At 49.1% G+C, this 23,341-nt stretch overlaps 2 protein-coding genes across 6 annotated transcripts; both read left to right on the plus strand.

The window, feature by feature from the left end:
* The first annotated feature begins 1,812 nt into the window (after positions 1–1,812).
* RBM3 (RNA binding motif protein 3) lies at positions 1,813–5,375 on the plus strand. Of its 2 annotated transcripts, none has more exons than XM_079909987.1 (7): positions 1,813–1,918; positions 2,526–2,645; positions 2,882–2,988; positions 3,636–3,741; positions 3,841–3,934; positions 4,420–4,502; positions 4,841–5,375. In XM_079909987.1, the coding sequence occupies exons 2-6, from the start codon at positions 2,543–2,545 to the stop codon at positions 4,475–4,477; spliced, it is 468 nt and encodes a 155-aa protein (XP_079766113.1). In that variant the 5' UTR covers positions 1,813–1,918; positions 2,526–2,542; the 3' UTR covers positions 4,478–4,502; positions 4,841–5,375. The 2 variants fall into 2 exon arrangements, with proteins under 2 accessions (XP_079766113.1, XP_079766112.1); XM_079909986.1 differs by having other exon boundaries at positions 4,417–4,502; positions 4,841–5,373.
* A 189-nt stretch (positions 5,376–5,564) lies between these two features.
* On the plus strand, positions 5,565–22,516 carry WDR13 (WD repeat domain 13; the record flags this gene model as incomplete). 4 transcript variants are annotated; one of them, XM_079909984.1, is made up of 10 exons in its annotated part: positions 5,565–7,613; positions 16,590–16,669; positions 17,345–17,585; positions 18,467–18,576; positions 18,689–18,819; positions 19,424–19,731; positions 20,455–20,635; positions 20,736–20,877; positions 21,717–21,835; positions 22,249–22,516. In XM_079909984.1, 9 exons carry the CDS (start codon positions 16,629–16,631, stop codon positions 22,431–22,433), a joined length of 1,458 nt encoding a protein of 485 aa, XP_079766110.1. In that variant the 3' UTR covers positions 22,434–22,516. The 4 variants fall into 4 exon arrangements, with proteins under 4 accessions (XP_079766110.1, XP_079766108.1, XP_079766109.1 ...); XM_079909982.1 differs by lacking the exon at positions 5,565–7,613 and adding an exon at positions 16,075–16,249 and having other exon boundaries at positions 17,379–17,585; XM_079909983.1 differs by lacking the exon at positions 5,565–7,613 and adding an exon at positions 16,145–16,249.
* Positions 22,517–23,341: the final 825 nt, after the last annotated feature.

The following is a 23,341-nucleotide window of genomic DNA, read 5'->3' on the forward strand; positions in this document are numbered from 1 at the left end:
TAATGTTTTTTTTGTTTGTTCTTTTGTTTGTTTTTTGTTTTGGCCACACTGCACAGCTTGTGGGATCTTAGTTCCCCGACCAGGGATCGAACCTGGGTCCCAGGAATGAAAGCACAGAGTATTAACCACTGGACCACCAGGGAATTTCCACAGATGGAATAAAAATATAATGCTGGTTGAAAAAAAGAGTAAAAAAAACCAAAAACAAACGACACTACCATTTAAATTAAAAGCATACCAAGGGACTTCCGTGGTGGTCTAATGGGTAAGACTCTGCGCTCCCAATGCAGGGGGCCTGGGTTCGATCCCTGGTCAGGGAACTAGATCCTGCATGCATGCTGCAACTAAAGAGTTTGCATGCCCCAACCAAGAAGCCTGCATGCTGCAACTAAGATCCTGTATGCCACAACTAAGACCCAGTGCAGCCTAAATAAATACATTTTTAAAAAAACATACACAAAAATGCACATTTTATATGAAATCACACCAAGAGATAACATTAAACCCAATAAAAGAGTTAACGGTGGGAGGAAGAGAATGATAGTTGGGTGCAGGAATAAAAGAATAAATAAAATGAGAGGCTTCGCATAGAACGACCATGACGATGTGTCACGAACTGTGAAATATGATCAGAGCTCAGACACTTTGAGAGGTAAATAAGTACCTCTAATTTTTGCATGGGGGCTCAGATTATCAGAGGGTTAAGACTAGCACATGTGTGGACAATGTGAAATCTCTTCACGTCCATCCTGGGCATAGAAGTCTGGATATGGCAAAAGCCAGACAAGTCCATTTTGTGGATGCATACCATACCGTACTCCAAAAGTTAAATCTAGTCTGTGTTTGGGGTGCTCACCCTTAGCAGGCTGGACAAGTCCATTCTATGGATGACATATTTAGAGTCTCTGAGGGAAAACTAACCCATTCTTCCTTGATGGGGAGTTCAGAAACGAAAAGTCTGTCAAATTCATTCATTGTAAAAGTAGCTCAGACACTCAGAAGACTGAACAAGAACAAACTGTGGGGAGTGGGCTCAGACACTCTTTGCTTTGGATAAGTCCATTATGTTTTGTGAAAGTCCTTTCTGTGGATCAAGGGTTCAGCAACTCTGAGTGACAGCAGATAATCGTTCTGTTGGATTGGGATTTACTCCTTCTGAAGATTGAAGCATCCTCTTCTGTAGAAGGCACCTCAAGTGGTCCAATGGTAGGGAATTCGAGAAACTGGCTTCAGGAGGCTGTCAGGTAAGGATGAGGGCTGAAGTTATAAATGAGAAGGAACGATGCCAGGGAAAAGGGTCCCATAACAAGTGGCTAGATGTTGGGCACAGAGAAGGAAACGTAGGGGTCAGGGTCAGGGACTAAGAAACAAAGGGTCTGATGTTAAGGACTGTGAAGGGCGATGACGTCAGGGACAGTGGGGAGATAAAACATCGAGGCCTCGAGAGGTATGAGGTTAGAGGACTAGAAGGTGAAAGAAGTTATCAGAGGACGGTAATTATGTCCTCAGGGACCTAGAGGAAGACGTCAAAACCAATGGGGGAGACGACGTCAAGGATGGTGAGGGTGATGTCCGGGACGGAAATGGGTGTGACAGGAAAAAGGCTCGTGCGTGTAAGGGATGAAGACGGCTGGGGCCAGTGGAGCGATGCTGATGCCAGGCGGAACCAACTACACAAGCCTCGCCTCCATTCCCGGAAGCGTACTGAGCGCATCGATCCCTTTGCATCTCCGCCCCTTCCTCCCACCCCGCCCCCTCACTGGCGTCAGCCAATGAGCGCGCACGCCGGCACGCGTGACGGACGACCCGTGACGTACCGCTACGTACGCTTTATCAGGAGTCTTCCCGCGCGGCGCCCTTCCCAGTCTCTCGGCTTCTTGGCGGTAGCTGTCTCGTCGGCCTTTTACTTAATTTCCAGGTAAGCAGCATGTTTTGCGGAGCGACCGCTTCTCGCCCCACTGACGTGTGCCACGCCGGGCAAGAGCGAGGTGCGCGAGTGGGGAGAGTACTGGCTTTTGACACGTAGGCCTGGGCTTCTCCGGGGCGAGTGGGTCCCGTACTCGGAGGTGACACTTTGTTTGGTGCGAGGTTGGCGCGCTATATCCAATTGCGAGGAATGCCGGGAGGGCTGGCGGCGTGGCTGGTGGCAGTGACCGCGCGACAGCGGAGGCCTGGGTGGGGGTGGGGGGGTTTTCTTACGTTACCGCCGCCATCTTGTTTTGCGGGTGCGGAGGGAGCGCAAGGGTGTTCTGGGCATGCGCAGCCGCACAAAATGACGGGCGCGGTGGCGGGGGATGTTGTGGGCATGCGCGAAGGCAGCCCCCAAATGGCTACCTCGCTGAGTTCGCCCCGTAGATTCCCGCCGCTTTGGCCTTTCTGTGTTTCAACATAGTTACCCCTTATTTTGTTCCTTTTGTCTCTTCTGTGTTCTCTCCTCTCTTCTCTTTATCTTTTCTCATTTCTCCAATCTTTTTTTTCTCCCAACTACACTGCTTCTTCTACTCTTCTCCATATTTTCTCCACAGGACTTGAATTTACCGCCATGTCGTCTGAAGAAGGGAAGCTCTTCGTGGGAGGGCTCAACTTCAACACTGATGAGCAGGCTCTGGAAGACCACTTCAGCAGCTTCGGACCTATTTCTGAGGGTGAGACATGGGCCAGACACGTGATGGGGGTGTGTGGAAGGAAGTCTGGGGCCCATGCATTTCAGGAAACAGGAGAAAAGGGTCAGAATCCCAGGCCTTTACATTACTCCTCTCCTGCTTTTGTTCCTAGGTCTAAGACTGAGAACTCGATAACTTTCCATTGAGGATTGGTGGGAGGAGGGTCCAACACCCTTTGCCACTTGTCCTCTTATCTCTCTCCCCTCTTCCTTTTCCAGTGGTTGTTGTCAAGGACCGGGACACTCAGCGATCCCGGGGTTTTGGCTTCATCACCTTCACCAATCCAGAGCATGCCTCAGATGCCATGAGAGCCATGAATGGAGAGGTGAGGCCGCCTACCTGCATAGGGGCCCTGCTCCTATCTGTCACTTCGACCATTCTTTCTGTTTTTCCCTCTGTGTCTGCTAGGGGCAGCGCGGCCACCAAGCTCCGCAGTGCCCACTCACAGGAGCGTGACTGCCTTCTGTTCTAGGGGGTGGAGGGCAGCGGCAGACAGAGCCGGGCTGCCTGGGAGGCGACGACTGGTCCTGCATGAGGCCGAGAAGCCACCTGTGGATGGTTGACCTGCTCTGGGCTTAGGTAGTAGAGTCTGCAGACCTGCGGGCCTGGCCCGGAGAGGACCTCGTGAGTCTTCTGGGATGGACTCTGAAGCCTCAAACCAAGAGAGGTGTCTATCTAGCCCTAATAGTCGGGCAGCTTAGAGGAGTGGGGAGGAGAACTCAACCTGAGTTCAGTCAAGATGTAAGTAGTAGCAGGGGGAACACGGTGGATTCAGGTCATTTTGTGGGATTCTGTAGCTCCTGATAAAGCCATTCTGGTCAAAGGAGCTTGTTCTGGAATGTGGTACCCAGAACCTGGTGCCCAGCAGGAATTTCTGGGCTCTTTTGCCCACCTGCCCAGCCCGCTCTTACCTCATCCCTGCTCTGTTTGACCACCAACCCATCCATCCTCCTTGTGTCTCCCCACACCTAGTCTCTGGACGGTCGTCAGATCCGTGTAGACCACGCGGGCAAGTCGGCCCGGGGAACAAGAGGGGGTGCCTTTGGGGCCTATGGGCGTGGTCGCAGCTACTCTAGAGGTAAGTGCAGTGGTAAGTTTGATAATGGGATATGGAAGAGAGTTGCCTGTTAGTCTATGTCTGGACAATTGCCATTTGAATATTTTTTATCTGCTGTAGGTGGTGGGGACCAGGGCTATGGAAGTGGCAGGTATGATAGCCGACCTGGAGGATATGGATATGGATATGGAAGGTCCAGAGACTATGGCGGCAGGTGGGTAGCCAAGGGGTTGGGGTACTCTGGTGGTGCTCTTCCCTCTCCCCAAGATCTTAGCTCGGCTGCCTGAGTATTCATACATTTCTTACTGTGGTGCTACTAGTGTTTGTTTTTACAAATTATAACGAAACTACAAAATAAGTGTGCAACAATAATTTGGGTTAAATACAACAGTAAGATATTAGGTCATATTGCAGTGTGCGGTCGACAGTGACACATACACGTTTATTGTACTGTCTTGATTAATTGTGTGTATTCTATTAATGTTTAATATGGTTTAAAATGCTATATGTAAGTTATACATAATGTGATTATTTGATGTTTACTTGGTGTTCATGTTTAACATCTCATTTTACACGTTAAAGTTCATATTATAGTACATAAAAATGTGACAGGATTTGTAAGTATACATGGTTTTTAGTATTATTAGAAGGTGTATATAAGATATTCCTGTGATACTTATGTATGTTTTTTCCCAGAAGCCAGGGTGGTTATGACCGCTACTCAGGAGGAAATTACAGGGATAATTATGACAACTGAGATGAGGCATGCACACCTAATGTAGGTGAGGCTTCTGTGTTGCCACCGAGCAGACTTCTATGTACCAGTCCTGCCCCTCTCACTTTTCTCCTGCCTATGCATACCTCAACAAGCCCACCTGACAGCATTCCTAGGCCTTCCTTGCTCTCAGGTGCCTGTTAAAGGCTAGTCTGCTTTGGCGGGGGGTTGGGGGGGTGGGGGTGTCAAACTTATCTCGTCTATAATCATCTATTCCTATTGAGCATGGAAGAGGTGGAGGGGTGTCCCTGCCGTCTAGCCTTTCAGCATCCTCATCAGCCCTGGGAAGTGAGCATGTTGGCCTATTCCCAACATCACAATTCTCCCCCTTCTTACTGTTCTCAGATACACAAGGAATAAAACTTCTTCTGATCCAGGACCATCCCTCCAAATGGCTGTATTTATAAAGATTTTTGGAGCTGCACTGAAACATCTGTTTTAGTTACGTCAACTTCTTTTTTTGAGTAGAGCTCCCAAGGTAGCTTGTTAAAGACCTTTCAGAAAGTTCCGTGTGTTTTTTTGTTAAATTTTTCTCCCATTTAAAGACAAATTCTGAGACATTTGTGGAGTCTGGATATTGTTTCCTTTTTTTTTTTTATACCAATTTTTTAGTTCCGGCTCAGGAATGTTGGTTCTGGCAAAAAATGTTTGGCCAGACTGATTTTTTTTTTTAATAATGTGCATCTAGGAACATTTTGAACACAATGTTTAATTATGATTAGGAAGCAATCTCTGACTGTAACTATAAGAAATGAAGAACATGATTACTTAGAGGTGTTTTTTACTCCAGATCTCTGCCTTGATTATATAGAAGTTTCTTAAAAATATTTGTGTCATTTTTTTTAATACTGGAAGAAAAAAATATTCTGTTGTGTTTCATGTAGTGTTTAGGATGTCTTTCAACGAGTTGATTAAAAAGATGAAAACAAATCGATATTGATAGTGCTTTTTCCTTACTCAAATTAAGGTATAGAGGCTTATTACGAATTAAAAATAGAAGAAGTTCAAGAGGGAGACTGAGAAAAGGATTTAGTTACGGGGTGGGCAGGGACTGCCGAAGGGGCAGAGACCTTGAGTTCAAAGTTTGGTTGAGTTTGGGATTGGTTTTGGTATACATAAGGCTTGTGGGAAGGGTGGGGAGTCCAGGTGAAATCCCCTTATGGCTGGAATTGGGTTTCCTGAGATGGTGTCTTGGTCCCGTTGTGATCATCTCGGTGTCACCTTTGGAATGACTGCTTTGGTTTGAATCTCCCTGTCTTTGAGCATCAGGTAGGTGCCCTTCTCACAAGATTGTTCTGAGAATGTAGGCTAAATCCTGCTGTAAACAGTGGTGCCAGCTCCTCCTCCTGAAATACTGGGGGTGGGGGCAGGTATAGTAAACTCACCTTGGTGTGAGGGACACAGGAAGGGACACAGGAGAATCCTGGTTTGAAAACAGGGTTCTAGGAGCACAGCCTCTGGGTTCTGATTCCAGGATTCAAATCCAGGCTCTGCTGCTGTCCACTTATTTGACCTTCAGTGGGTCATTTAACATGTCTCTCAGCCTCATGGACAATTTACATTTTCTGTTGGGGGGGTCAAGTGCATTTAATAAGCATGTTTATAGCTGTTAACAGTTTGCAAAGGCATCAACCACAGGCGTTCAGTCTTCCATGGTGGTGTGAGGGTCTTCAGTGGTAAAGTGGTAGTTCCTCAGTTTTAACTCCCTTTAGTCATGGTTCTGGTGCCTGTATTGGAGTCCCATGGGCTCTATTCCTCTTTAGAGTTTCTGATCAGTTATGTCCATTGCGTCTAACTGGCAGATACTGAGCCAAGTACCACCAGATTGTAAGTTTCAGGACATCCTAAACTGCCTTATTCACTCATTCATGGGGCAGGTGTTAATGGACTGATAGTGTACTCCCCAATGTGATGGCATTAGGAGATGAGGCCTTTGTGGGGGGTGATTAGGGTTAGATGAGGTCATGAAGGCTCCACTGTCACGATGGGATTAGTGCCCTTATAATAGTCACTAAGAAAGCTTGCTTCAATCTCCTGCTCTCCACCATGTGAGGATGCAACAAGAAGTTGGCAGTCTGCAATCTAGAAAGCTCTCTCCCCCAGGAGAGCTTGGACATGCTGGCACCCTGATCTAGGACTCCAGCCTCGAGAAGTATGGGAAATTTCTGTTTATAAACCACCCAGTGTATGGTGCTGTTAAATGGCAACCAGAGCTGACGGGTTACATGGGTCCCTGTATTGTGAGAGTTCCAGTATTGATGGCCTGTTTCCTGTGCCTCCCAGCTAGTTGAGACAGGCCCCAGGACCATTCCTCCCATCCAGTCATGAATTTGTTTTGCCAGGTGGATGGAGACTTGGGAACTTCAGAGACCTGCCTGGACTGCTGATCCAGGCCCAGGTAAAGGGACATTGTGGCTACTCCTTACTGGTTGAGTACTCAGTCTAAGGCATTCTGTGCTGGACCTCCAGGGAGTTAAGGCTGTGGGATCTGGCAGGAGGACCACTGTTACTGTCTAGGGCGGGGGGCACCTCTGCATCCTACCTCAGGAAGTAAAATGTCCGTCTCACAATGTGGCCTGAGACAGGATCCCATAATCACAAAGTTCCTGCAACAAAATGATCCCCCAAGTGACATCAACAAAAACCATAAACGTCCTTTCAGAAGGTGCTGTTTAGTAATCCAGCCTTCAGAGGCCCAGTCTCTTGTTTACTTGCTCTAAGGAAGGGGCCTAGAAGACACAGTTTTCTTTGGCACATACTCAGCAATACAATTTCTGGACTTGAGATTGAAAACCCTTATTAAAAGCTTCTTAGTCCTCTTCACTTTGACCAGAATCTCACTAGTGTGCATGTTTCCCAAGAACCCACTGAGACCACAAGCACATTCAAAGGTGCTTTGAGAACCTGTGTCCCAAAGCCTGTGAAGACCAGACCCCTGGCCTACAGGTATTTGTATTTTCAATCCCTGGACCTTGCCTACCCCCCACCAAACTTGGACAAACATCTCACAGACCCTGATTCCTAGCTTAGTTTTTTTATCTGCCTCAGGTTCAACGTGCAAAATGGGAATAATAGTGCCACCTCACAGAGCGGTACTGGAGGTGACCTTTAGAACAAGGTAGGTCTGTGATGCTACCCCCACACCTTGCCCTACATTCTGGTTTGGGGGATGTAAACTTTCAAAAAGCTTTTTAAAATAAGTTGCTGTAAATACTTAGGTATGTAGGAAAGCATATCGGATAACAGTGGGCAGTGTTCCTTCCACTCCTGCTTTTGGAGACAAAGCATGCTACAGTTCCTGCCTAGCTGCATTCCTCTTCCACCTCTCACCCCTCTCCAGGCTAGCATGATCCCTTATAATTCGAAGTGCACAGAGATCTGCAAAACTAAAAGTCATTTTATTTCAAATTCAGTGACAAGACCTGAAGCTTTTCATAATCTTTATTTTTCCCACTTAGTGTGAATATGTATGCAATATATTGCAGAAGTATTAGTGTTAGGTTATGGAGAACTGCCCTGGAGCCTATGGGACATGGGTTCTAACATAACCAGTGAAGGCACAAAGAAATCTAAGGCTTCTAAATTGTTGAAAACAATCTGTGGCATTGTTCTGCATAAAAATTTCTAATATGCTGTTCTAAATTCAGTTTTAAGCTTCCTTCAAGTAAAATTCAGAAAGTTTTCTTTACTCTGTCTACTTAATAGTCATTCAAGCACAGTACTTGTGGTCTCCATTTTAAACTTTGAGTGCAATCCTTAGTAAGAAGTACATTTTTTTAAATTGGGATACAATCTACCCATTTGTCTATTTAAGTGGAAGAAAGGTTTAATGAATTAAATGTGCAAAATGCCCTGATGTTTTCTAGTTATCTTTTTGTTAACAAAAACAGTTGGCTCCAAACCACTCAAATGCTTATGGAGCCTGCAGCTTAGAAAATGCAGTGTGTTTATAATTGTTGAACCTGGGTGATAGGTACATGGAAGTACATTAAATCACTACTATTGTAAGTTTGAGACTTTCCATAATAAAAAGTTCAAAAGAAAACTGTTAGAGGTGTGGTTTGTTAGACGTTTGCGTTGGCATGGGAAGTGGATGGCTGTCAGCTATTTTTGGCTGGCTTGCCCCTGTTCCCCAAAGCCTTCTCCATTGTTACAGGCATCTCTATTCCAAGGGCCTCAAGAAACCCTGCAATGCTAGCTTGTATTTCTTGACATCTGACAATACTTTCCAGATGCTGGTCCTAGGGAATTCCCTGGTGGTCCAGTGGTTGGGACTCTGCACTTCCACTTCAGAGGTCATGGGTTCGATCCCTGGTCAGGGAACTAAGATCCTGTATGCCATGCTGCGTGGCCAAAAAAACAAAACCAGATACAGGTCCTAGAACCCCTTCCTGCCTCTCCCCCCCAATCAGAGCCCTCAGGACCCCTCTGGCTTCTCCAGGCAGATGGACCATTCTTTGCCCAGCACCAGAGGTCCTGCCTGCCTTCCTTCAAAACCCAGGACCTCTTAGAAACCTTTCTCCTTAAGAGTAAAATGGGGATCATACCCATTGAATGAGTCAAGACATGGGAAACACCTAGAACAGTGTCTGGTAGTTATGTGTAGTCAATAAATGTTACCAAGCATTTGTTATGTGTGCCAGATAATAATAGTAGGAACACAGCAACATAATGACAGATTCCTTTGCTTAGGAATCACATATTGGGGTCTACGGATGATAAAGTAATAAATTGGTATGTGACGTAATGTTAGAAAGTGACAAGCGTTAAGGAGAATAAAGCAGAGGGAATGAAGAGTGTTGGGGTCTTACACAAGATGGTCTAGGGAAGGCGACTCGGAAGAGGTGACCTTACAACAGAGACTTGAAATTAGAGGGAGAATGGTAGGGGAATGGGTCTGCCACGGTGCTCTGGCTGCCTAGCATGTCTCCTCATAGGCCACGTAGGCAAGCTGATCTAAGTATTGGGAGAATGCCCTGTGATCCTCGGAACACAGAGCACGAGAGGCTACATGGCCATTTCTCATTAAGATCCTCTCTACCAAGGAGGCTGCCATGAGACGGTTTCTCATCTCCCGAGGTTCTGGTGAGGTATGAGGCTTTCTGTTCCTTCTCTCCCCCAATTTAAGGTTATAGAACTGCTTAGCATGTACTAGCTTCTCGGCAACACAGTATCCCACCACCCGTGCTGCAGTCATCTGGCCCCTTTTTGTTTCTGCGTTACCCTGCATGAGGGACATGAGCTGGCATCTGTGGCTCTTCTTGTTTCTGCTGTCTATGTAAGTAGCAAACATCTGAATCGAACCAGGGTATGTTTCTTTACCAGCCAAATATCTCAGCCTTGCCTTTCCTTGACATCTGGAAGAGGAGAATTAGAGGCAGAAGAAAAAGCAAGTAAGTGCAAAGGCCCTGAGTTGGGAACTTGCTTGGTGTGTGTAAGGAACAGCAAGAAGGTCAGTGCAGCCAGAGCAGAGTGAGTGAGGGGACTAGTGGCAGGAGGTGAGGTCGGAGAGGTGACGGGGCCTGGTTCTGTAGGGCCTCTCTGGCCACGGGGAGGACTTTGGCTTTTTCTCTGAGAGAGATGGAGCAGGGGTCTGAGCAGAGGAGGGCCATGGACTGACTTGGGTTGTAACAGGACCCTCTGGCAACTGTGAGGACAGACTTGGGGAGGGGGCAAGGGCGGAAGCAGTGAGGAGGCCACCACAGTAGTCCAGGCCAGCAGTGGTGGTGGCGGCAGTGGATGTGGAGAGGAGAGGTTGGATTCTGGATACGTTCTGAAGGTAGAACCGACAGGATTTGCTGACAGATCAAAAACAAAGGGGGTGGGATGAGAGAGAGAAATTGTTATGAATCCACACTGGAGAACCTCACACAAAGTAACTTGGGAATTAGTGTAAAATAGTGTAGTGGTTAAGAGCAAGGATTCTGGAACCAGGTGGCCTGGGTGTAAATCCAACTCCATTGTTTACTGGCTATGCAGCCTTGGGCAGGTTACTTCATCTTTTTGTCTTCATTTCCTGATCCTGTGACATGGGATAATAATAGTAACCTGCAACTTCATAGGGTTGTTGTGAGTATTAAAGAAGGTTTTCTATGTAAAATATTTCGAACAGTGTCTGGCACAAAGTGCTTTGTTATCAGTAATATTAGCGTAGGATGAGTAGAAGTATTTGTTTGCAGGCACAGAAGAGAGTGTTCCAGATCTCAGGAACAATTTGTGCAGTTTGAAAAGGATGTGCAAGAAAGCCAGTGTAACTGGAACATAACCAGATAAAGTAAGAGCAACAGGGGATGAAGTTGGGGAGGAGGCCTAAAGAGGTCGGCTTCTCACAGCAACTGGAAGCTGTTGTAGATTTCAGGGCCGATCTACCAGTGCAGAAGGTCAGAAGAGAGACAGGAGTGGAAATTGATTTGGGACTTGATGCAGGGATGGGGGGTGGGTGGGGAGACATACAGAGAGGTGAGAGAGGGATAGGGTACTGTTGTCAACACTCCTGGCTAGTTACCGGGGGTGGTGGTTTCTGGTATCCAGGATAAGAAACAGTCCAGTTCTACTTCCTGCCTGGGTCCAAATGCTAGTTTTAATATTTTCTATGTCTGTGGCCATGGACAGTAAACCCCTCCAGGGTTCACTTTCCTCATCTTCAAAGTGGGGCTAAATGTTGCACCTACCTCATTAGGGCTGTTGTGACAGTTCTATAAGATGGATATTGTAAGAGCTTGGTAAATGCAGGCGGTCACCAAAACCAGGTGAAACGTACCCCAAGAAAGCAAGGATGGCTTAATATTTAAAAAGCAACCAGATGTAGGTCAGTGTATTAACAGAAAAAAATGAGATGAATCAAGGGCTGTGCCCATGTAGCTATATCACCTGAGACTGAGGTACCAAACCTAGGGTCCAGTTTTGGTTTTTTTTTTTTTTTTTTTTTTTTTTTTGCGATACGCGGGCCTCACACTGTTGTGGCCTCTCCCGTTGCGGAGCACAGGCCCTGGACTCGCAGGCTCAGCGGCCATGGCTCACGGGCCCAGCCGCTCCGCGGCATGTGGGATCCTCCCAGACCGGGGCACAAACCCGTGTCCCCTGCATCAGCAGGCGGACTGTCAACCAGGGAAGCCCCCAGGGTCCAGTCTTGCTCAGGCCCTCAGTTTGGCCCTGAATCACTCACTGGGTAAATGCAATTGAGATTTTAAGAGTAGAGTGGGGCTTCCCTGGTGGTGCAGTGGTTAAGAATCCGTCTGCCAATGCAGGGGACACGGGTTCAAGACCTGGCCTGGGAAGATCCCACATGCCGCGGAGCAACTAAGCCCGTGTGCCACAACTGCTGAGCCTGTGCTCTAGAGCCCGCGAGCCACAACTACTGAGCCTGTGTGCCACAACTACTGAAGCCCGCACACCTAGAGCCTGTGCTCCGCAACAAGGGAAGCCACTGCAATGAGAAGTCCACGCACCGCAGCGAAAAGTAGCCCCTGCTCCCTGCAACTAGAGAAAGCACCGCGCAGCAACGAAGACCCAATGCAGCCAAAAATAAATAAATTTTAAAAAAAAAAAGGAAAAGAGAAGTGTGACTCCAGTTCTAGCCCTGTGAAGTGATTTCTCTTCTGAATCAATCACTTTCTGGCCTCACTGGCCTTATCCACACATTCACTGTCCAGAGCTTTGTGTATTTGGCTCCTTTTCATTCAGGTTCCAGCTTAAATTGTTTTATTTAAAAAAAATGTATTTTATTGAAGTGTAGTTGATTTACAGTGTTGTGACCAGCTTAAATTTATTTCTCGTCCCTGCCCCCTTCGCCCACCGCTCAGCAATGCTAACCAAACTACTATTTTAATGATAGTGAGCACCAATTTTAAAAAGTGATCTTATTTATCAATTATCTTTCTAGCTAAAATGGCAGTTCCATGAGAGTGGGGACCTTTTGTCTGAGTTACTGCTGTTTTTCCAGTGCCTGGCACCTAATAGGGGCTTGCTAAATATTTGTCGGAAAGCTGGCTTGCTATTGCAGCTTGCTGGAGGCTGCTCAAATGGTCTGGGAGGCTTTTCCCAAGTGTAGGAATCTGGTTTCTGACTCAGACCATGGAGAGTTGTCACCATTAAGACTTTGGGGATTGTGAGAACTTTGGCTTCAGAGGCAAACGTTTTCCTATCAGGAAATGGTCAGATTTAAATTATGATCTTATGTCCCAACCCCCACTTCTCCAGTTTGGGAAGAAACCTCAGGGATAAGATAAGTGAATAAGGACTCAGGGTCTACACGCCAGTTACACCTCAGCTCCGTGTGTCCTCCCACTTTGCTCTCTGGCCTTGACTCTTAGCACACCCTTGTCACCCCAAGCCACCTAAGCTTTCCCTCAAATCGTGCTTCTTTTAGTTCCTGAGGATGAGGCCCAACTTCAGGTTTCATTTCAGCCTGTGATAGTAATGAAAAGCAGACACAGCCAGTGGGGTCCAATGCTCGCCTTTGCAGTTATAAACTCTGGAGGCCAAATAGGCAGGAGGCACATGAAGAAAGGAGTCCAAAAAAGACATGGCCCCTGCCTGTTTCTGCCGTCACTTAAAGTTACTATTGTGATGTGGCATTATCTTTAAACCGCTCTGGCTTACCTGTCTTTTCTGTCCAAATGTGTTTTTGTCTGTTCATTCAGCTAGGACCCTCAACCATCACTCTGACAGTAAAATAACCCCAGACTCTGTTAGAGTGGGTGGGACTTGTAGTCCCCCATGGACTTGAGCTTTTTCAGATATCATGATTGTAACCAAGGTCACTCACAACCTCCAGGAGCTGCTTCTGGTGACTTGATACCCCCAGGCCTGAGACCCTTCTTTCCCCACCCACTGACCTGCCATTCATGTACCTAAGTTCTGCCCCTTTCTCTCCAGGCTCCCAACAAACAAAGTGCCTTCTGTCATCAGCTTGTTGTTCAAAACCCATTTTTAATCCAGTAAGAGTGTGTAAATGTTTAAAAACAAAAATTGAAAAAATGCAGAGCACATAAATGTAAGAGGTGGCAGTGGTCATTCTCATTCACATTATTCTGCACCAGATTTACCTCTGGCAGATGGATCTGTTATCGGGAAAAGTTATTAAAACAACTAACAGTAGTCAGCATTTAGTGGATATCTTCTCTGTTCCAGATGCTTGTCTAAACTTTAAAAATATTAACTCATTTAGTCCTCACACTAAGTCTATGAGGCAGTTTTTTTTCAGATGAGGAGGCTGAGTCACAAAGGGGTTAAGTGACCTGCCCAAGACCACATAGTTGTCAGAGCCTGTGGCAGTGGCCAGGTTATACTGCCTTCTGAAAAGTACTGTACTACTTCCTGGAATGACAGCAAATGTTCTCGCAACAGGTGTCGTTCTGAACACTTTCTCTGCATTAATAGCTAATTCATATTTATAACAACCCTGTCATTAGTGTCTTATATATAGTATCTTATATATAGCCTTCTAGGAATGAGGTTTTTAAAATAATTTTTGAAATTTTAACATGAATATTGTAAAAACAACAAGAACAAAAAATCAATTCTGGCAGTGAGACAGTAGATCTCCTTGGTATTGCTGACTCTCCTGTGATTTCTTCCCACCACGTTTCTTTGTTTTGTTTGTTTGTTTTTTGGCTGCACCGGGTCTTAGTTGTGGCACGCGGGATCTTTTAGTTGTGGCATGTGGGCTCTTAGTTGCAGCATGCGGGATCTAGTTCCCTGACCAGGGATCGAACCCGGGCCCTCTGCATTGGGAGCGTGGAGTCTTAACCATTGGACCACCAGGAAAGTCCCCTCACCACGTTTCTTTGGAAGCTGAATGGTGGGGTGAAGGGGTGGGGTTCTGTCCTGGGAGGGTCAAGGTGAATGGGAAAGGCATTGATTGTATCATCCTTTACAGCAAAAAAAAGAAAAGAAAAGAAATACAGTTGTTCATCAGTGTCTGTGGCCGATGGGTTTTAGGACCTGCCATGGATACCAGAATCCACAGATGCTCAAATCCCATAATTAGTCCTCCGTATCCGCGGTTATGCATATGCGGATTCAACCAACCACAGATGGTGTAATACTGTAATATTTATTGAAAAAAATCTGTGTGTAAGTGGACCCGTGGAGTTCAAACCTGTGTTGTTCAAGGGCCGACTGTAAACCCAATGCTGGTCACAGATAGGGGTCCAGTTCAACAAAATGTCACCCTTGAACTTCCTGGGCTTCAGGTTTCCTTATCTGTAAAATGGGGGTAGTAATGGACCCACAACATTCAGTTATTAGGATTAAGTGGATAATACATGTAAATCACCTTAAACAGTATCCAGCACATTGTCCAATAAATGTTAGTGGTTACACGTTTGTGCAAAGTTTATTCTTTAGCAATCGTGAAACAAAAGAGTGTTCAATATCCTGAAAAGACCACCCATAGCTTAGTTACATGGACAAGGGAGGTTGCTGCATCAGTACAGTACAGTGTGGTCTATTTTTGTTAGAATACAAAGGGCAATACGTTTTTGGCCGTGTCTCATTTAAGTTTGCTTTAAAAAACACTGTTCAGATTGTTGTATTATAAAAATAGTGTGGGGACTTCCCTGGTGGTGCAGTGGTTAAGAATCCACCTGCCAATGCAGGGGACACGGGTTTGAGCCCTGGTCCGGGAAGATCCCACATGCCGTGGAGCGACTAAGCCCGTGTGCCACAACTACTGAGCCTGCACTCTAGAGCCCACGAGCCACAACTACTGAGCCCACGTGCCACAGCTACTGCAGCCCACATGCCTAGAGCCTGTGCTCTGCAGCAAAGAGAAGCCACCGCAATGAGAAGCCCGCACACCACAGCAAAGAGTAGCCCCGCTCGCCGCAACTAGAGAAAAGCCCACGCACGGCAACGAAGACCCAACGCAGCCAAAAAATAAATATATTTTAAAAATAAAAATAGTGTGAAAATAACACTATTTTTATAACACATAAAATAATCTGAACAATAATGAGAATTGTGTCAAAGTCAAGATCCGAAAGGAAGCTACTAAACATTGTGTTCCAACTTCGTACATTGTATATCCTGGTCACCTTAAGATGAATAGAGATGCAGCTTCTTGTTGGAGTTGAAATAAGGATGATTTCAGATAGCCTCCTGGGATCCAAACCCCAAAGCTTGTTGTACCTATTTATATCTTCTGGCTTCAGAGCCTCACGCCCAGACCAAGCTCCCTGGGAGTATCCAAGCCGCCCACCCCAACACAGACACACAGAAAGGACTCTTCTTACTCTGGGCGTGCCTGAAGGCCCATCAGTCACCTAGGAACTGGAGAATTTTCTGGGGGCCTCTGCCTGTGTGATTATTTTTTATTCTGCACTTCAAATCTTGCTTGGCCAAGATTGTGCTGCTAAAAAGCAGCTTATACCACTCTTTCAAAAAAAGTCCTTTCGTTTTTTTTTTTTGAAAGTCATATTTCTGATTTTCAGTGAGTGATTCGCATACTAGCCCCTGTCCCTGTGGTCCCTGGACATTGTTCTTGTGTACACAAAAAAATGCCATTAGGGACTGAGGCTGGATAGAACTTAAAAGGGCGGAGCCTCCATCCTTGTGTCAGAACCTACCGTCCCTTAATGCGCTTGCGTGGTTCTCCCACGCCCTGGGGAGGATTCCTATCGATCTGTTCTGCGGTCGGAAGTTCTTCCTGGCAGCAGGCGGCCATCTTGCTGGAGCTTGAGAGAGGAGAGAAGGGTGACACTGGTTTCAGGGCCGCCCCGGGAGCCTCAAGAGCGGGAGGCAGCCCCGGAGGTGGTCCCTAATCCCGGGTCCTGCTCTTGGACCCGAGAAGGGAAGGCGGGGGTCGGTGGGGGCAAGATGGGTGGAGAATGCCAACAAGGATTGCTAGGCGGCGGGAGGAGGGGCGTTGCTATGGTGACCGGGGAGGGGCGGGGCCAGGTCTGCTGTGAATCATCTGGGCGCTGCCTGGGAAGGGCAGGACTGGGGTGGTGACCATGCTAAGAGCCGGGTGGGATATCGTGACATCCTGGACTGGAGGGACTCCGTGTCTATGGCAACGATCGCCTGGCGGAAGGGGCGGATCTAGATCTCTTCACTTGAGACGCTGACATTCCAGGCCCTTGTCCTGCAGGCTCCCGCGGGCGGACGCGCCGGAAGAGGAGGCCGGGGAATGGCTGCGGTGTGGCAGCAGGTCTTAGCAGTAGACGCGAGGTGAGGCGTGGGGTCGAAGCTCGCGGGAGCGGAAGTTACGTGGTGCATGCGCAATGGCGATAAGTGAGGCTGGGCGGAGAACTTGCCTTATGCGGCTGAGTGGGCTTGCTGGAGGTGAGCATGCGCAGTAGCAGGGTGTGGGGCTTGCCCGCAGGGAATGACTGGCAAGCGAGGGTTGTTAAACAGCACGCTAGGATAATGCAGTCACATGTGGGCATGCGCAGAGTCTGTGGTATTGGAGCCTTTGTCGGGGGTGGGGGGGTGATAGAGCCCATGCTGGTGACATCCTGTTCCCCACTTTTGCCCCCAGACTTCTCTTACCATCACTTCCCCAGTCTGACCCAATCGCCATACTGACCCCCACCATTGCCCCATGCTAACCCCCGTCACCATGTCAGATTGGCCCCTATTGTCTATACTGACTCAGTCACCCCATACCAATTCCAGCAGAACTGCAGACTGCCTCCATTGTGCCCACACTGCCCTCATTGCCATGCCCATTATTACTGCGGACACACCCTTATCACAACACCAGAGTGACCCCCATCACCACTGCTGATCACTTGCCATCCTGACCTATCACTGCCACACACCTCATTCTCCTTCCCTATCCCCTGAGCTGATTGATTCCCTCTGTCCTGTGCCTGCTGCCCGCCTTGCCTCCTGCCATCGCAGGTACAATGCGTACCGCACACCAACGTTTCCACAGTTTCGGACACAATATATCCGACGGCGCAGCCAGCTACTGCGGGAGAATGCCAAGGCTGGGCACCCTCCAGCATTGCGTCGGCAGTACCTGAGGCTGCGTGGGCAGCTGCTGGGCCAGCGCTACGGGCCCCTCTCTGAGCCAGGCAGTGCTCGTGCCTATAGCAACAGCATCGTCCGCAGCAGCCGCACTACCCTTGACCGCATGGAGGTGAGCTCCTCCCCACGCTACCTGCCTCCATATATATTCACTCCACAGACTTGTCGAGCACCTGCTATGTTCCAGGCACTGTTCCTGGCTCTTAGGATGAGCAGAGGGCAAAAAGAGATAATGTATGTCATAAATCAACAGACAATAAGATAAATAGGTTGATAAGCAGGCAATAAACAAGATAAATAGGTCAATAAACGTAGCAAACCAGGTAAACAAGTGAATAACTACCATGGCTTGTAGTGAGGAGTGCTAACATGGAAAAATAAGGCTGACTTGGGGAATGAAACAGGACAGGTGTTGGGAACAGAGAGAAGCTATTTTTAATGGGGATGCTCAGGGAAGGCGTCTCTGAGGAGGTGACAATTGAGCTGAGACTTGAATGAGGCAAGAGACAAAGCTGAGTGGTTTTCTGGGGGAAAAGTGTTCATTCTTTGTTCAAAGAGCATTTGTTAAGTATTTGCTGAGTGGGGCAAGGGTGAGAGTAGGGGAACTAGTGCAGAGGACACCACAGTAGTCCAGGTGACGGTGGTGACAGTGGAAGGGGTGAGAAGGGATCTGGTTCCAGCATGCGGTATCTCAGTTGCCTGACCAGGGATCGAACCTGCGCCCTCTGCAGTGGAAGCGCAGAGTCTTAACCACTGGACCACCAGGGAAGTCCCATGGTTCTGGGTATATTTTGAAGACTCTAGATCTCATAGGTTCTTGAGGGCTGTTTGCAAGGTGCGCCTACCTTGACCCTCTGCAATGGAAGCACAGAGTCTTAACCACTGGACCACCAGGGAAGTCCCATGGTTCTGGGTATATTTTGAAAACTCTAGATCTCATAGGTTCTTGAGGGCTGTTTGCAAGGTGTACCTACCCTGACCCTCTGTTTGCAGGACTTCGAGGATGACCCTCGGGCCCTGGGGGCCCGTGGGCACCGCCGCTCTGTCAGCCGAGGCTCCTACCAGCTGCAGGCACAGATGAACCGTGCCGTCTATGAGGACAGGTATGCACCAGGGGCAGCTGAAGGTTTGTGAGGAGGAGGGGAGCCACAGGGCAATGGCAGGCCAAACGCTAGTACCTCCCTCCTCTCACCCCTCACTCCTGTTGGGGCATAGGCCCCCCGGCAGCGTGGTTCCCACGTCAGCGGCAGAAGCAAGTCGAGCCATGGCCGGGGACACATCGCTGAGTGAGAACTACGCCTTTGCGGGCATGTACCATGTTTTTGACCAGCACGTGGATGAGGCAGGTGAGCCAGTGGATGGCGGGTCCCGTCACCACGCATTTGCCCAAACAACTGGGTGACAACCACCCAGTGCATCCTTTTCTGGAATGCAGAGTCTCAGGCCCACCTCGGAGGAATTGCTATTCATCACACCTTTCGCAAAACCTAAAAGCCCTCTGCAAAGTGATCTGCAAAGTCTTGGTTACTTTGTCTACCATAAAGGGGCTCAGCAGCTTAAAAGAGCACTTTGCAGAAGGCTTCTGGGGTCATGAGTCGCTTGAACGAGCTTAAAACCTTTGCTGCAGAGAAATCTCCTTGCAAAGGGCAGAGTGGGTTTTGCAAACTGCCAAGACCCTGGTAACTGTAAAGTGCTTACTGAGATGTAGAAGGCTTTTTGCATTGCAGAAGTCATTTGCAATCCATAAAGTACCTGCCAAGATTTAGGGAGCTTTGGGTAGAGGGCCTTCTGGCGTTCCAACTCTCTTTCTCAGCCAAGGAAAACCCTTTGCTGAGGCCACTGTGCCTGGTGCAGTCGGTCCCGGCCCCTGGCTCACACGTCAGAACCTTCTGTAAATGAAAGCACCCGGTGAGCATGGCAGCTCTCACAAATGGCTCCTTGGCCTTGCAGTCCCCAGGGTGCGCTTCGCCAATGACGACCGGCACCGCCTGGCCTGCTGCTCACTCGATGGCAGCATTTCGCTGTGCCAGCTGGTGCCCGCCCCGCCCACCGTGCTCCGAGTGCTGCGGGGCCACACCCGCGGGGTCTCTGACTTCGCCTGGTCCCTCTCCAACGACATCCTCGTGTCCACCTCGCTTGATGCCACCATGCGCATCTGGGCCTCTGAGGACGGCCGCTGCATCCGGGAGATCCCTGACCCAGACAGCGCCGAACTGCTCTGCTGCACCTTCCAGCCAGTCAACAACAACCTCACTGTGGTCAGGCTCCAGAGCACCCCCTTGCCGAGGGCGGGATGCCAGGCCAGGAGGGCTGTCGCAGGGAGTCGGGATAAGGGGGTCCCCTCTAGTCCATCGCCTCCGTCCTCCTCTGGCCAGACTCAGAGGGAAACAGGGCAGAACTGGGGACGTGGTTCTTGGTCTGGGATGGCCTCACTGTGGTAGACTCCGGGGATGGGGGCCGGTCTGGGGGTAGGGTCATGGTCCCATCAGCAGTAGTCCTACCGTTTTCCAACTGCAGGGGCTGCTGGTTGGGGAGCAGGATTACTAGTTGGAAACCTTGTTTCATCTCAGTGGCAGCATCATGGTGGTCCGACCCGGATAGAGAGTCAGAGGGCAGGGGAAGGAAATGAAAAGTCTGGCCTGGTCCTGAGTGGGGAGTAGGGGGAGCTGGCCCAGTGAGCCTGTGCTCTGGGATCCTTTCAGCTGTAGCAGCAGCCGCCGCCCTAGTATAGTCAAGGCTCCAGGAAGGACCAGGCAGGCCCCTTGAGTTCTGGGAGAAGTTGTCTCTTCTGGTCAGATTGCAAGAGGGACTGGCTGGGGAGGATGACCGGCCTGAGTCACCTTCCAGTCTACCGGCCCACCCTCACTGTGATGAGAGTCCAGTAGGGATCAGCCAGTCCCATCAACAGCAGCCCTGCTGTGGTCAGACTCAAGGAGGGAGTGGCTGGGAGCAGGGTGATGGTGTGCGGGTCTCACACACAGGTGGGGAATGCCAAGCACAACGTGCACGTCATGAACATCTCCACGGGCAAGAAAGTGAAGGGTGGATCCAGCAAGCTGACAGGCCGTGTCCTCGCTCTGTCCTTTGATGCCCCTGGCCGGCTGCTCTGGGCGGGTGATGACCGTGGCAGTGTTTTCTCCTTCCTCTTCGACATGGCCACAGGTAGGCAGACCCTAGGCCTGCATCCAGCTGCTCACACCCTCACCCTTCTGGTGCACAGTCCCAACCCTCACCGTTGCCTCCCCTCCTTCTGCTGCCGCAGGGAAGCTGACCAAAGCCAAGCGTCTGGTGGTGCATGAGGGCAGCCCTGTGACCAGCATCTCCGCCCGCTCCTGGGTCAGCCGCGAGGCCCGGGACCCCTCGCTGCTCATAAATGCTTGCCTCAGCAAGCTGCTGCTCTACAGGTGGGTCTCCTCTCTGGGCCACCTGGAGGTGGGGGGCCTGCCGCCTCTGTCAGACTGAGACAAGAGCCCTGTCTCCCCAGCAGACTAAGCCATGGAGGTTAACTTCATTGAGGGGAGAGGTTCGGTCTCCTAATAATAGTAATAATATGATAATGGTGACATCAATAGGAGCAGTAATAGTAATAGCAGTAGCTATCATGTGCGTAGCAGTTGCTGGGCCAGGCCCTGTTCATATCCCCTCATTTAATCCTCACAGCAACGCTGTGAGGTGGGTGCTGTAATCATGTCCATTTTACAGATGAGCAAACTGAGCCATAAAATAGACTAGAGTCCCCTTAGAGCAGTGGCCTGCTTTCCCTTCCTTCATTTTTTAAAAAAATTTTTTTTTTGAAGCTGGGAGTTTTACTATCCCCACTCACTTATGTCTGTCATCTAAATGCAGTTCGCAGCCTGGGCTGCACGCTGCTCCCTGCAGTAGCTCGGGTTCATTCCTTTGAATAGCCATGTGGTATTCCACGGTGCAGGGGTGCTGTAGTTTGGTCAGTCATTCCCTCTCTTTGTGCCTGTCCTAAAATCAGGATCTCTTAGGGACCCTTAGGAAAAGAAACTAGCAAATTAAACAGCAGAGGCTCCCCATTTGTATCAACAGATACAGTTTCCAAACTGTCACTAACTCACACACCATCCCGTGCTTTATAGGTTTATGCAGTCGTCTCAAAACTGGATTTCATGAACCTTGAAAAGACCTCAGGTGCAGGGGTGGGGACACAAACTGGCCCACCATTCGTCCCCCTCTGGGGCTGAGGCTGCCCCCTAACCCACTCTCTTCCTCCTCTCAGGGTGGTGGACAACGAGGGGACCCTGCAGCTGAAGAGAAGCTTCCCCATTGAGCAGAGCTCGCACCCCGTACGCAGCATTTTCTGCCCCCTCATGTCCTTCCGCCAGGGGGCCTGTGTGGGTGAGTCCCATGGGGTCGGGGTGTCTGGGTGGCCAGGGAGGGGCAGGGACCAGGGCTGGTGCTGATCTGGCTCAGCTGTCACGACATCCTAATGCCCTGACTTCCTGGGCCTCAAGAACTCTCACGCCCCAGCAACCTCACACTTTGAACACAGACCCCCCAGACAGCCCAGAAACCTCACAGCCTACGACACAGACCCCTCCCCGCCACCAACAAAGAGCTCAGAGACCTCACACTCCGGACGCGGAGCCAAAACAGCTAGGTGACCTTGCATCTGGGGATGGTCCACCCCAGAGCCCCCAGCCCTGGGACCTTACACCTTGGACATAAATCCCTCAACACCTCAGAGACTTCACATGCAGGGCACCCCGCTGCCTCCTGCAACACCTCCTGATGGTCTCTCATCTGGGCAGTGACGGGCAGCGAGGACATGTGCGTGCATTTCTTTGACGTGGAGCGGGCAGCCAAGGCCGCCGTCAACAAGCTGCAGGGCCACAGCGCGCCCGTGCTGGATGTCAGCTTCAACTGCGATGAGAGCCTGCTGGCTTCCAGCGACGCTAGCGGCATGGTCATCGTCTGGAGGCGGGAGCAGAAGTAGGAGACTTCCATCCTTGCCACTGTCCACCTTCCCACCTGCCTCCGGCCCCAGCCTTGTGTTTGTAAATAAAGTTCCTGTGGTTGTGCCGATGACTGGCTCCCAGGTCTTCTGGGGTTGGGATGGGGGAGAGGGCAGCTCTAGGACCCAAGATGGGATGGGGTTCACCTCCTCATTCATGCCTTCATGCATTGATTCATTGATGGATTCATTCAACAACCGTTTATGAACGTCTGCCATGTCAGAGGCACCACTTCAAGTGTTTTACACAGTCACGCTTTGGACATTGTGGAGCACCTCTGTGCGCCGGGACCTGTTCTAGGCACTGAGGGTACAAGCTGTGACTTAAACTGGCAGGAGTGGCTGCCCTCGTGGAGCTTACGTTCTAGCGGAGGCAGGTTGATAATAGACAAAAATATATAACAGGTCAGCTAAAGCTGAGCGTTGTGAGGAAAAAGGGCAGGGGATAGAGTGCAGGAGTGAGGGGAGGGTTAGGCTCTTTTTGGTGTCCTGATCAGGGAAGATGTTCCTGACAGTGTGAAATTTATTTTTCTTTAATTTTTATTTTATATTGGAGTATTACATTAGGTCCTAGTTGATTATCTTTTTTATGTTTAGAAGTGTGTATACGTTAATCCCAAACTCCTAATTTATCCCCCCCTCCCACCTTTCCCCTTTGGTAACCATACGCTTGTTTTCTAAGTCTGTGAGTCTGTTTCTGTTTTGTAAATAAGTTCATTTGTATCATTGTTTTAGATTCCTCATATAAGTGATACCATATGATATTTGTCTGTCTGACTTACTTCACTTAGTATGATAATCTCTAGGCCCATCCATGTTGCTGCAAATGGCATTATTTCATTCCTTTTTATGGCTGAGTAATATTCCATTGTATATATGTACCACATCTT

Source organism: Stenella coeruleoalba (assembly GCF_951394435.1).
Source record: "Stenella coeruleoalba genome assembly, chromosome: X".
NCBI lineage: Eukaryota > Metazoa > Chordata > Mammalia > Artiodactyla > Delphinidae > Stenella > Stenella coeruleoalba.

What these genes read in the sequence shown, in the direction of transcription:
- RBM3 (XM_079909986.1), top strand. Translation starts at nt 2,543, where the DNA reads ATGTCGTCTGAAGAAGGGAAGCTCTTCGTGGGAGGGCTCAACTTCAAC. An exon ending in CTTCGGACCTATTTCTGAGG is followed by an intron (nt 2,646 to 2,881) that starts GTGAGACATGGG and finishes TTCCTTTTCCAG; the next exon opens with TGGTTGTTGTCAAGGACCGG. An exon ending in TCCAGAGACTATGGCGGCAG is followed by an intron (nt 3,935 to 4,416) that starts GTGGGTAGCCAA and finishes GTTTTTTCCCAG; the next exon opens with AAGCCAGGGTGGTTATGACC.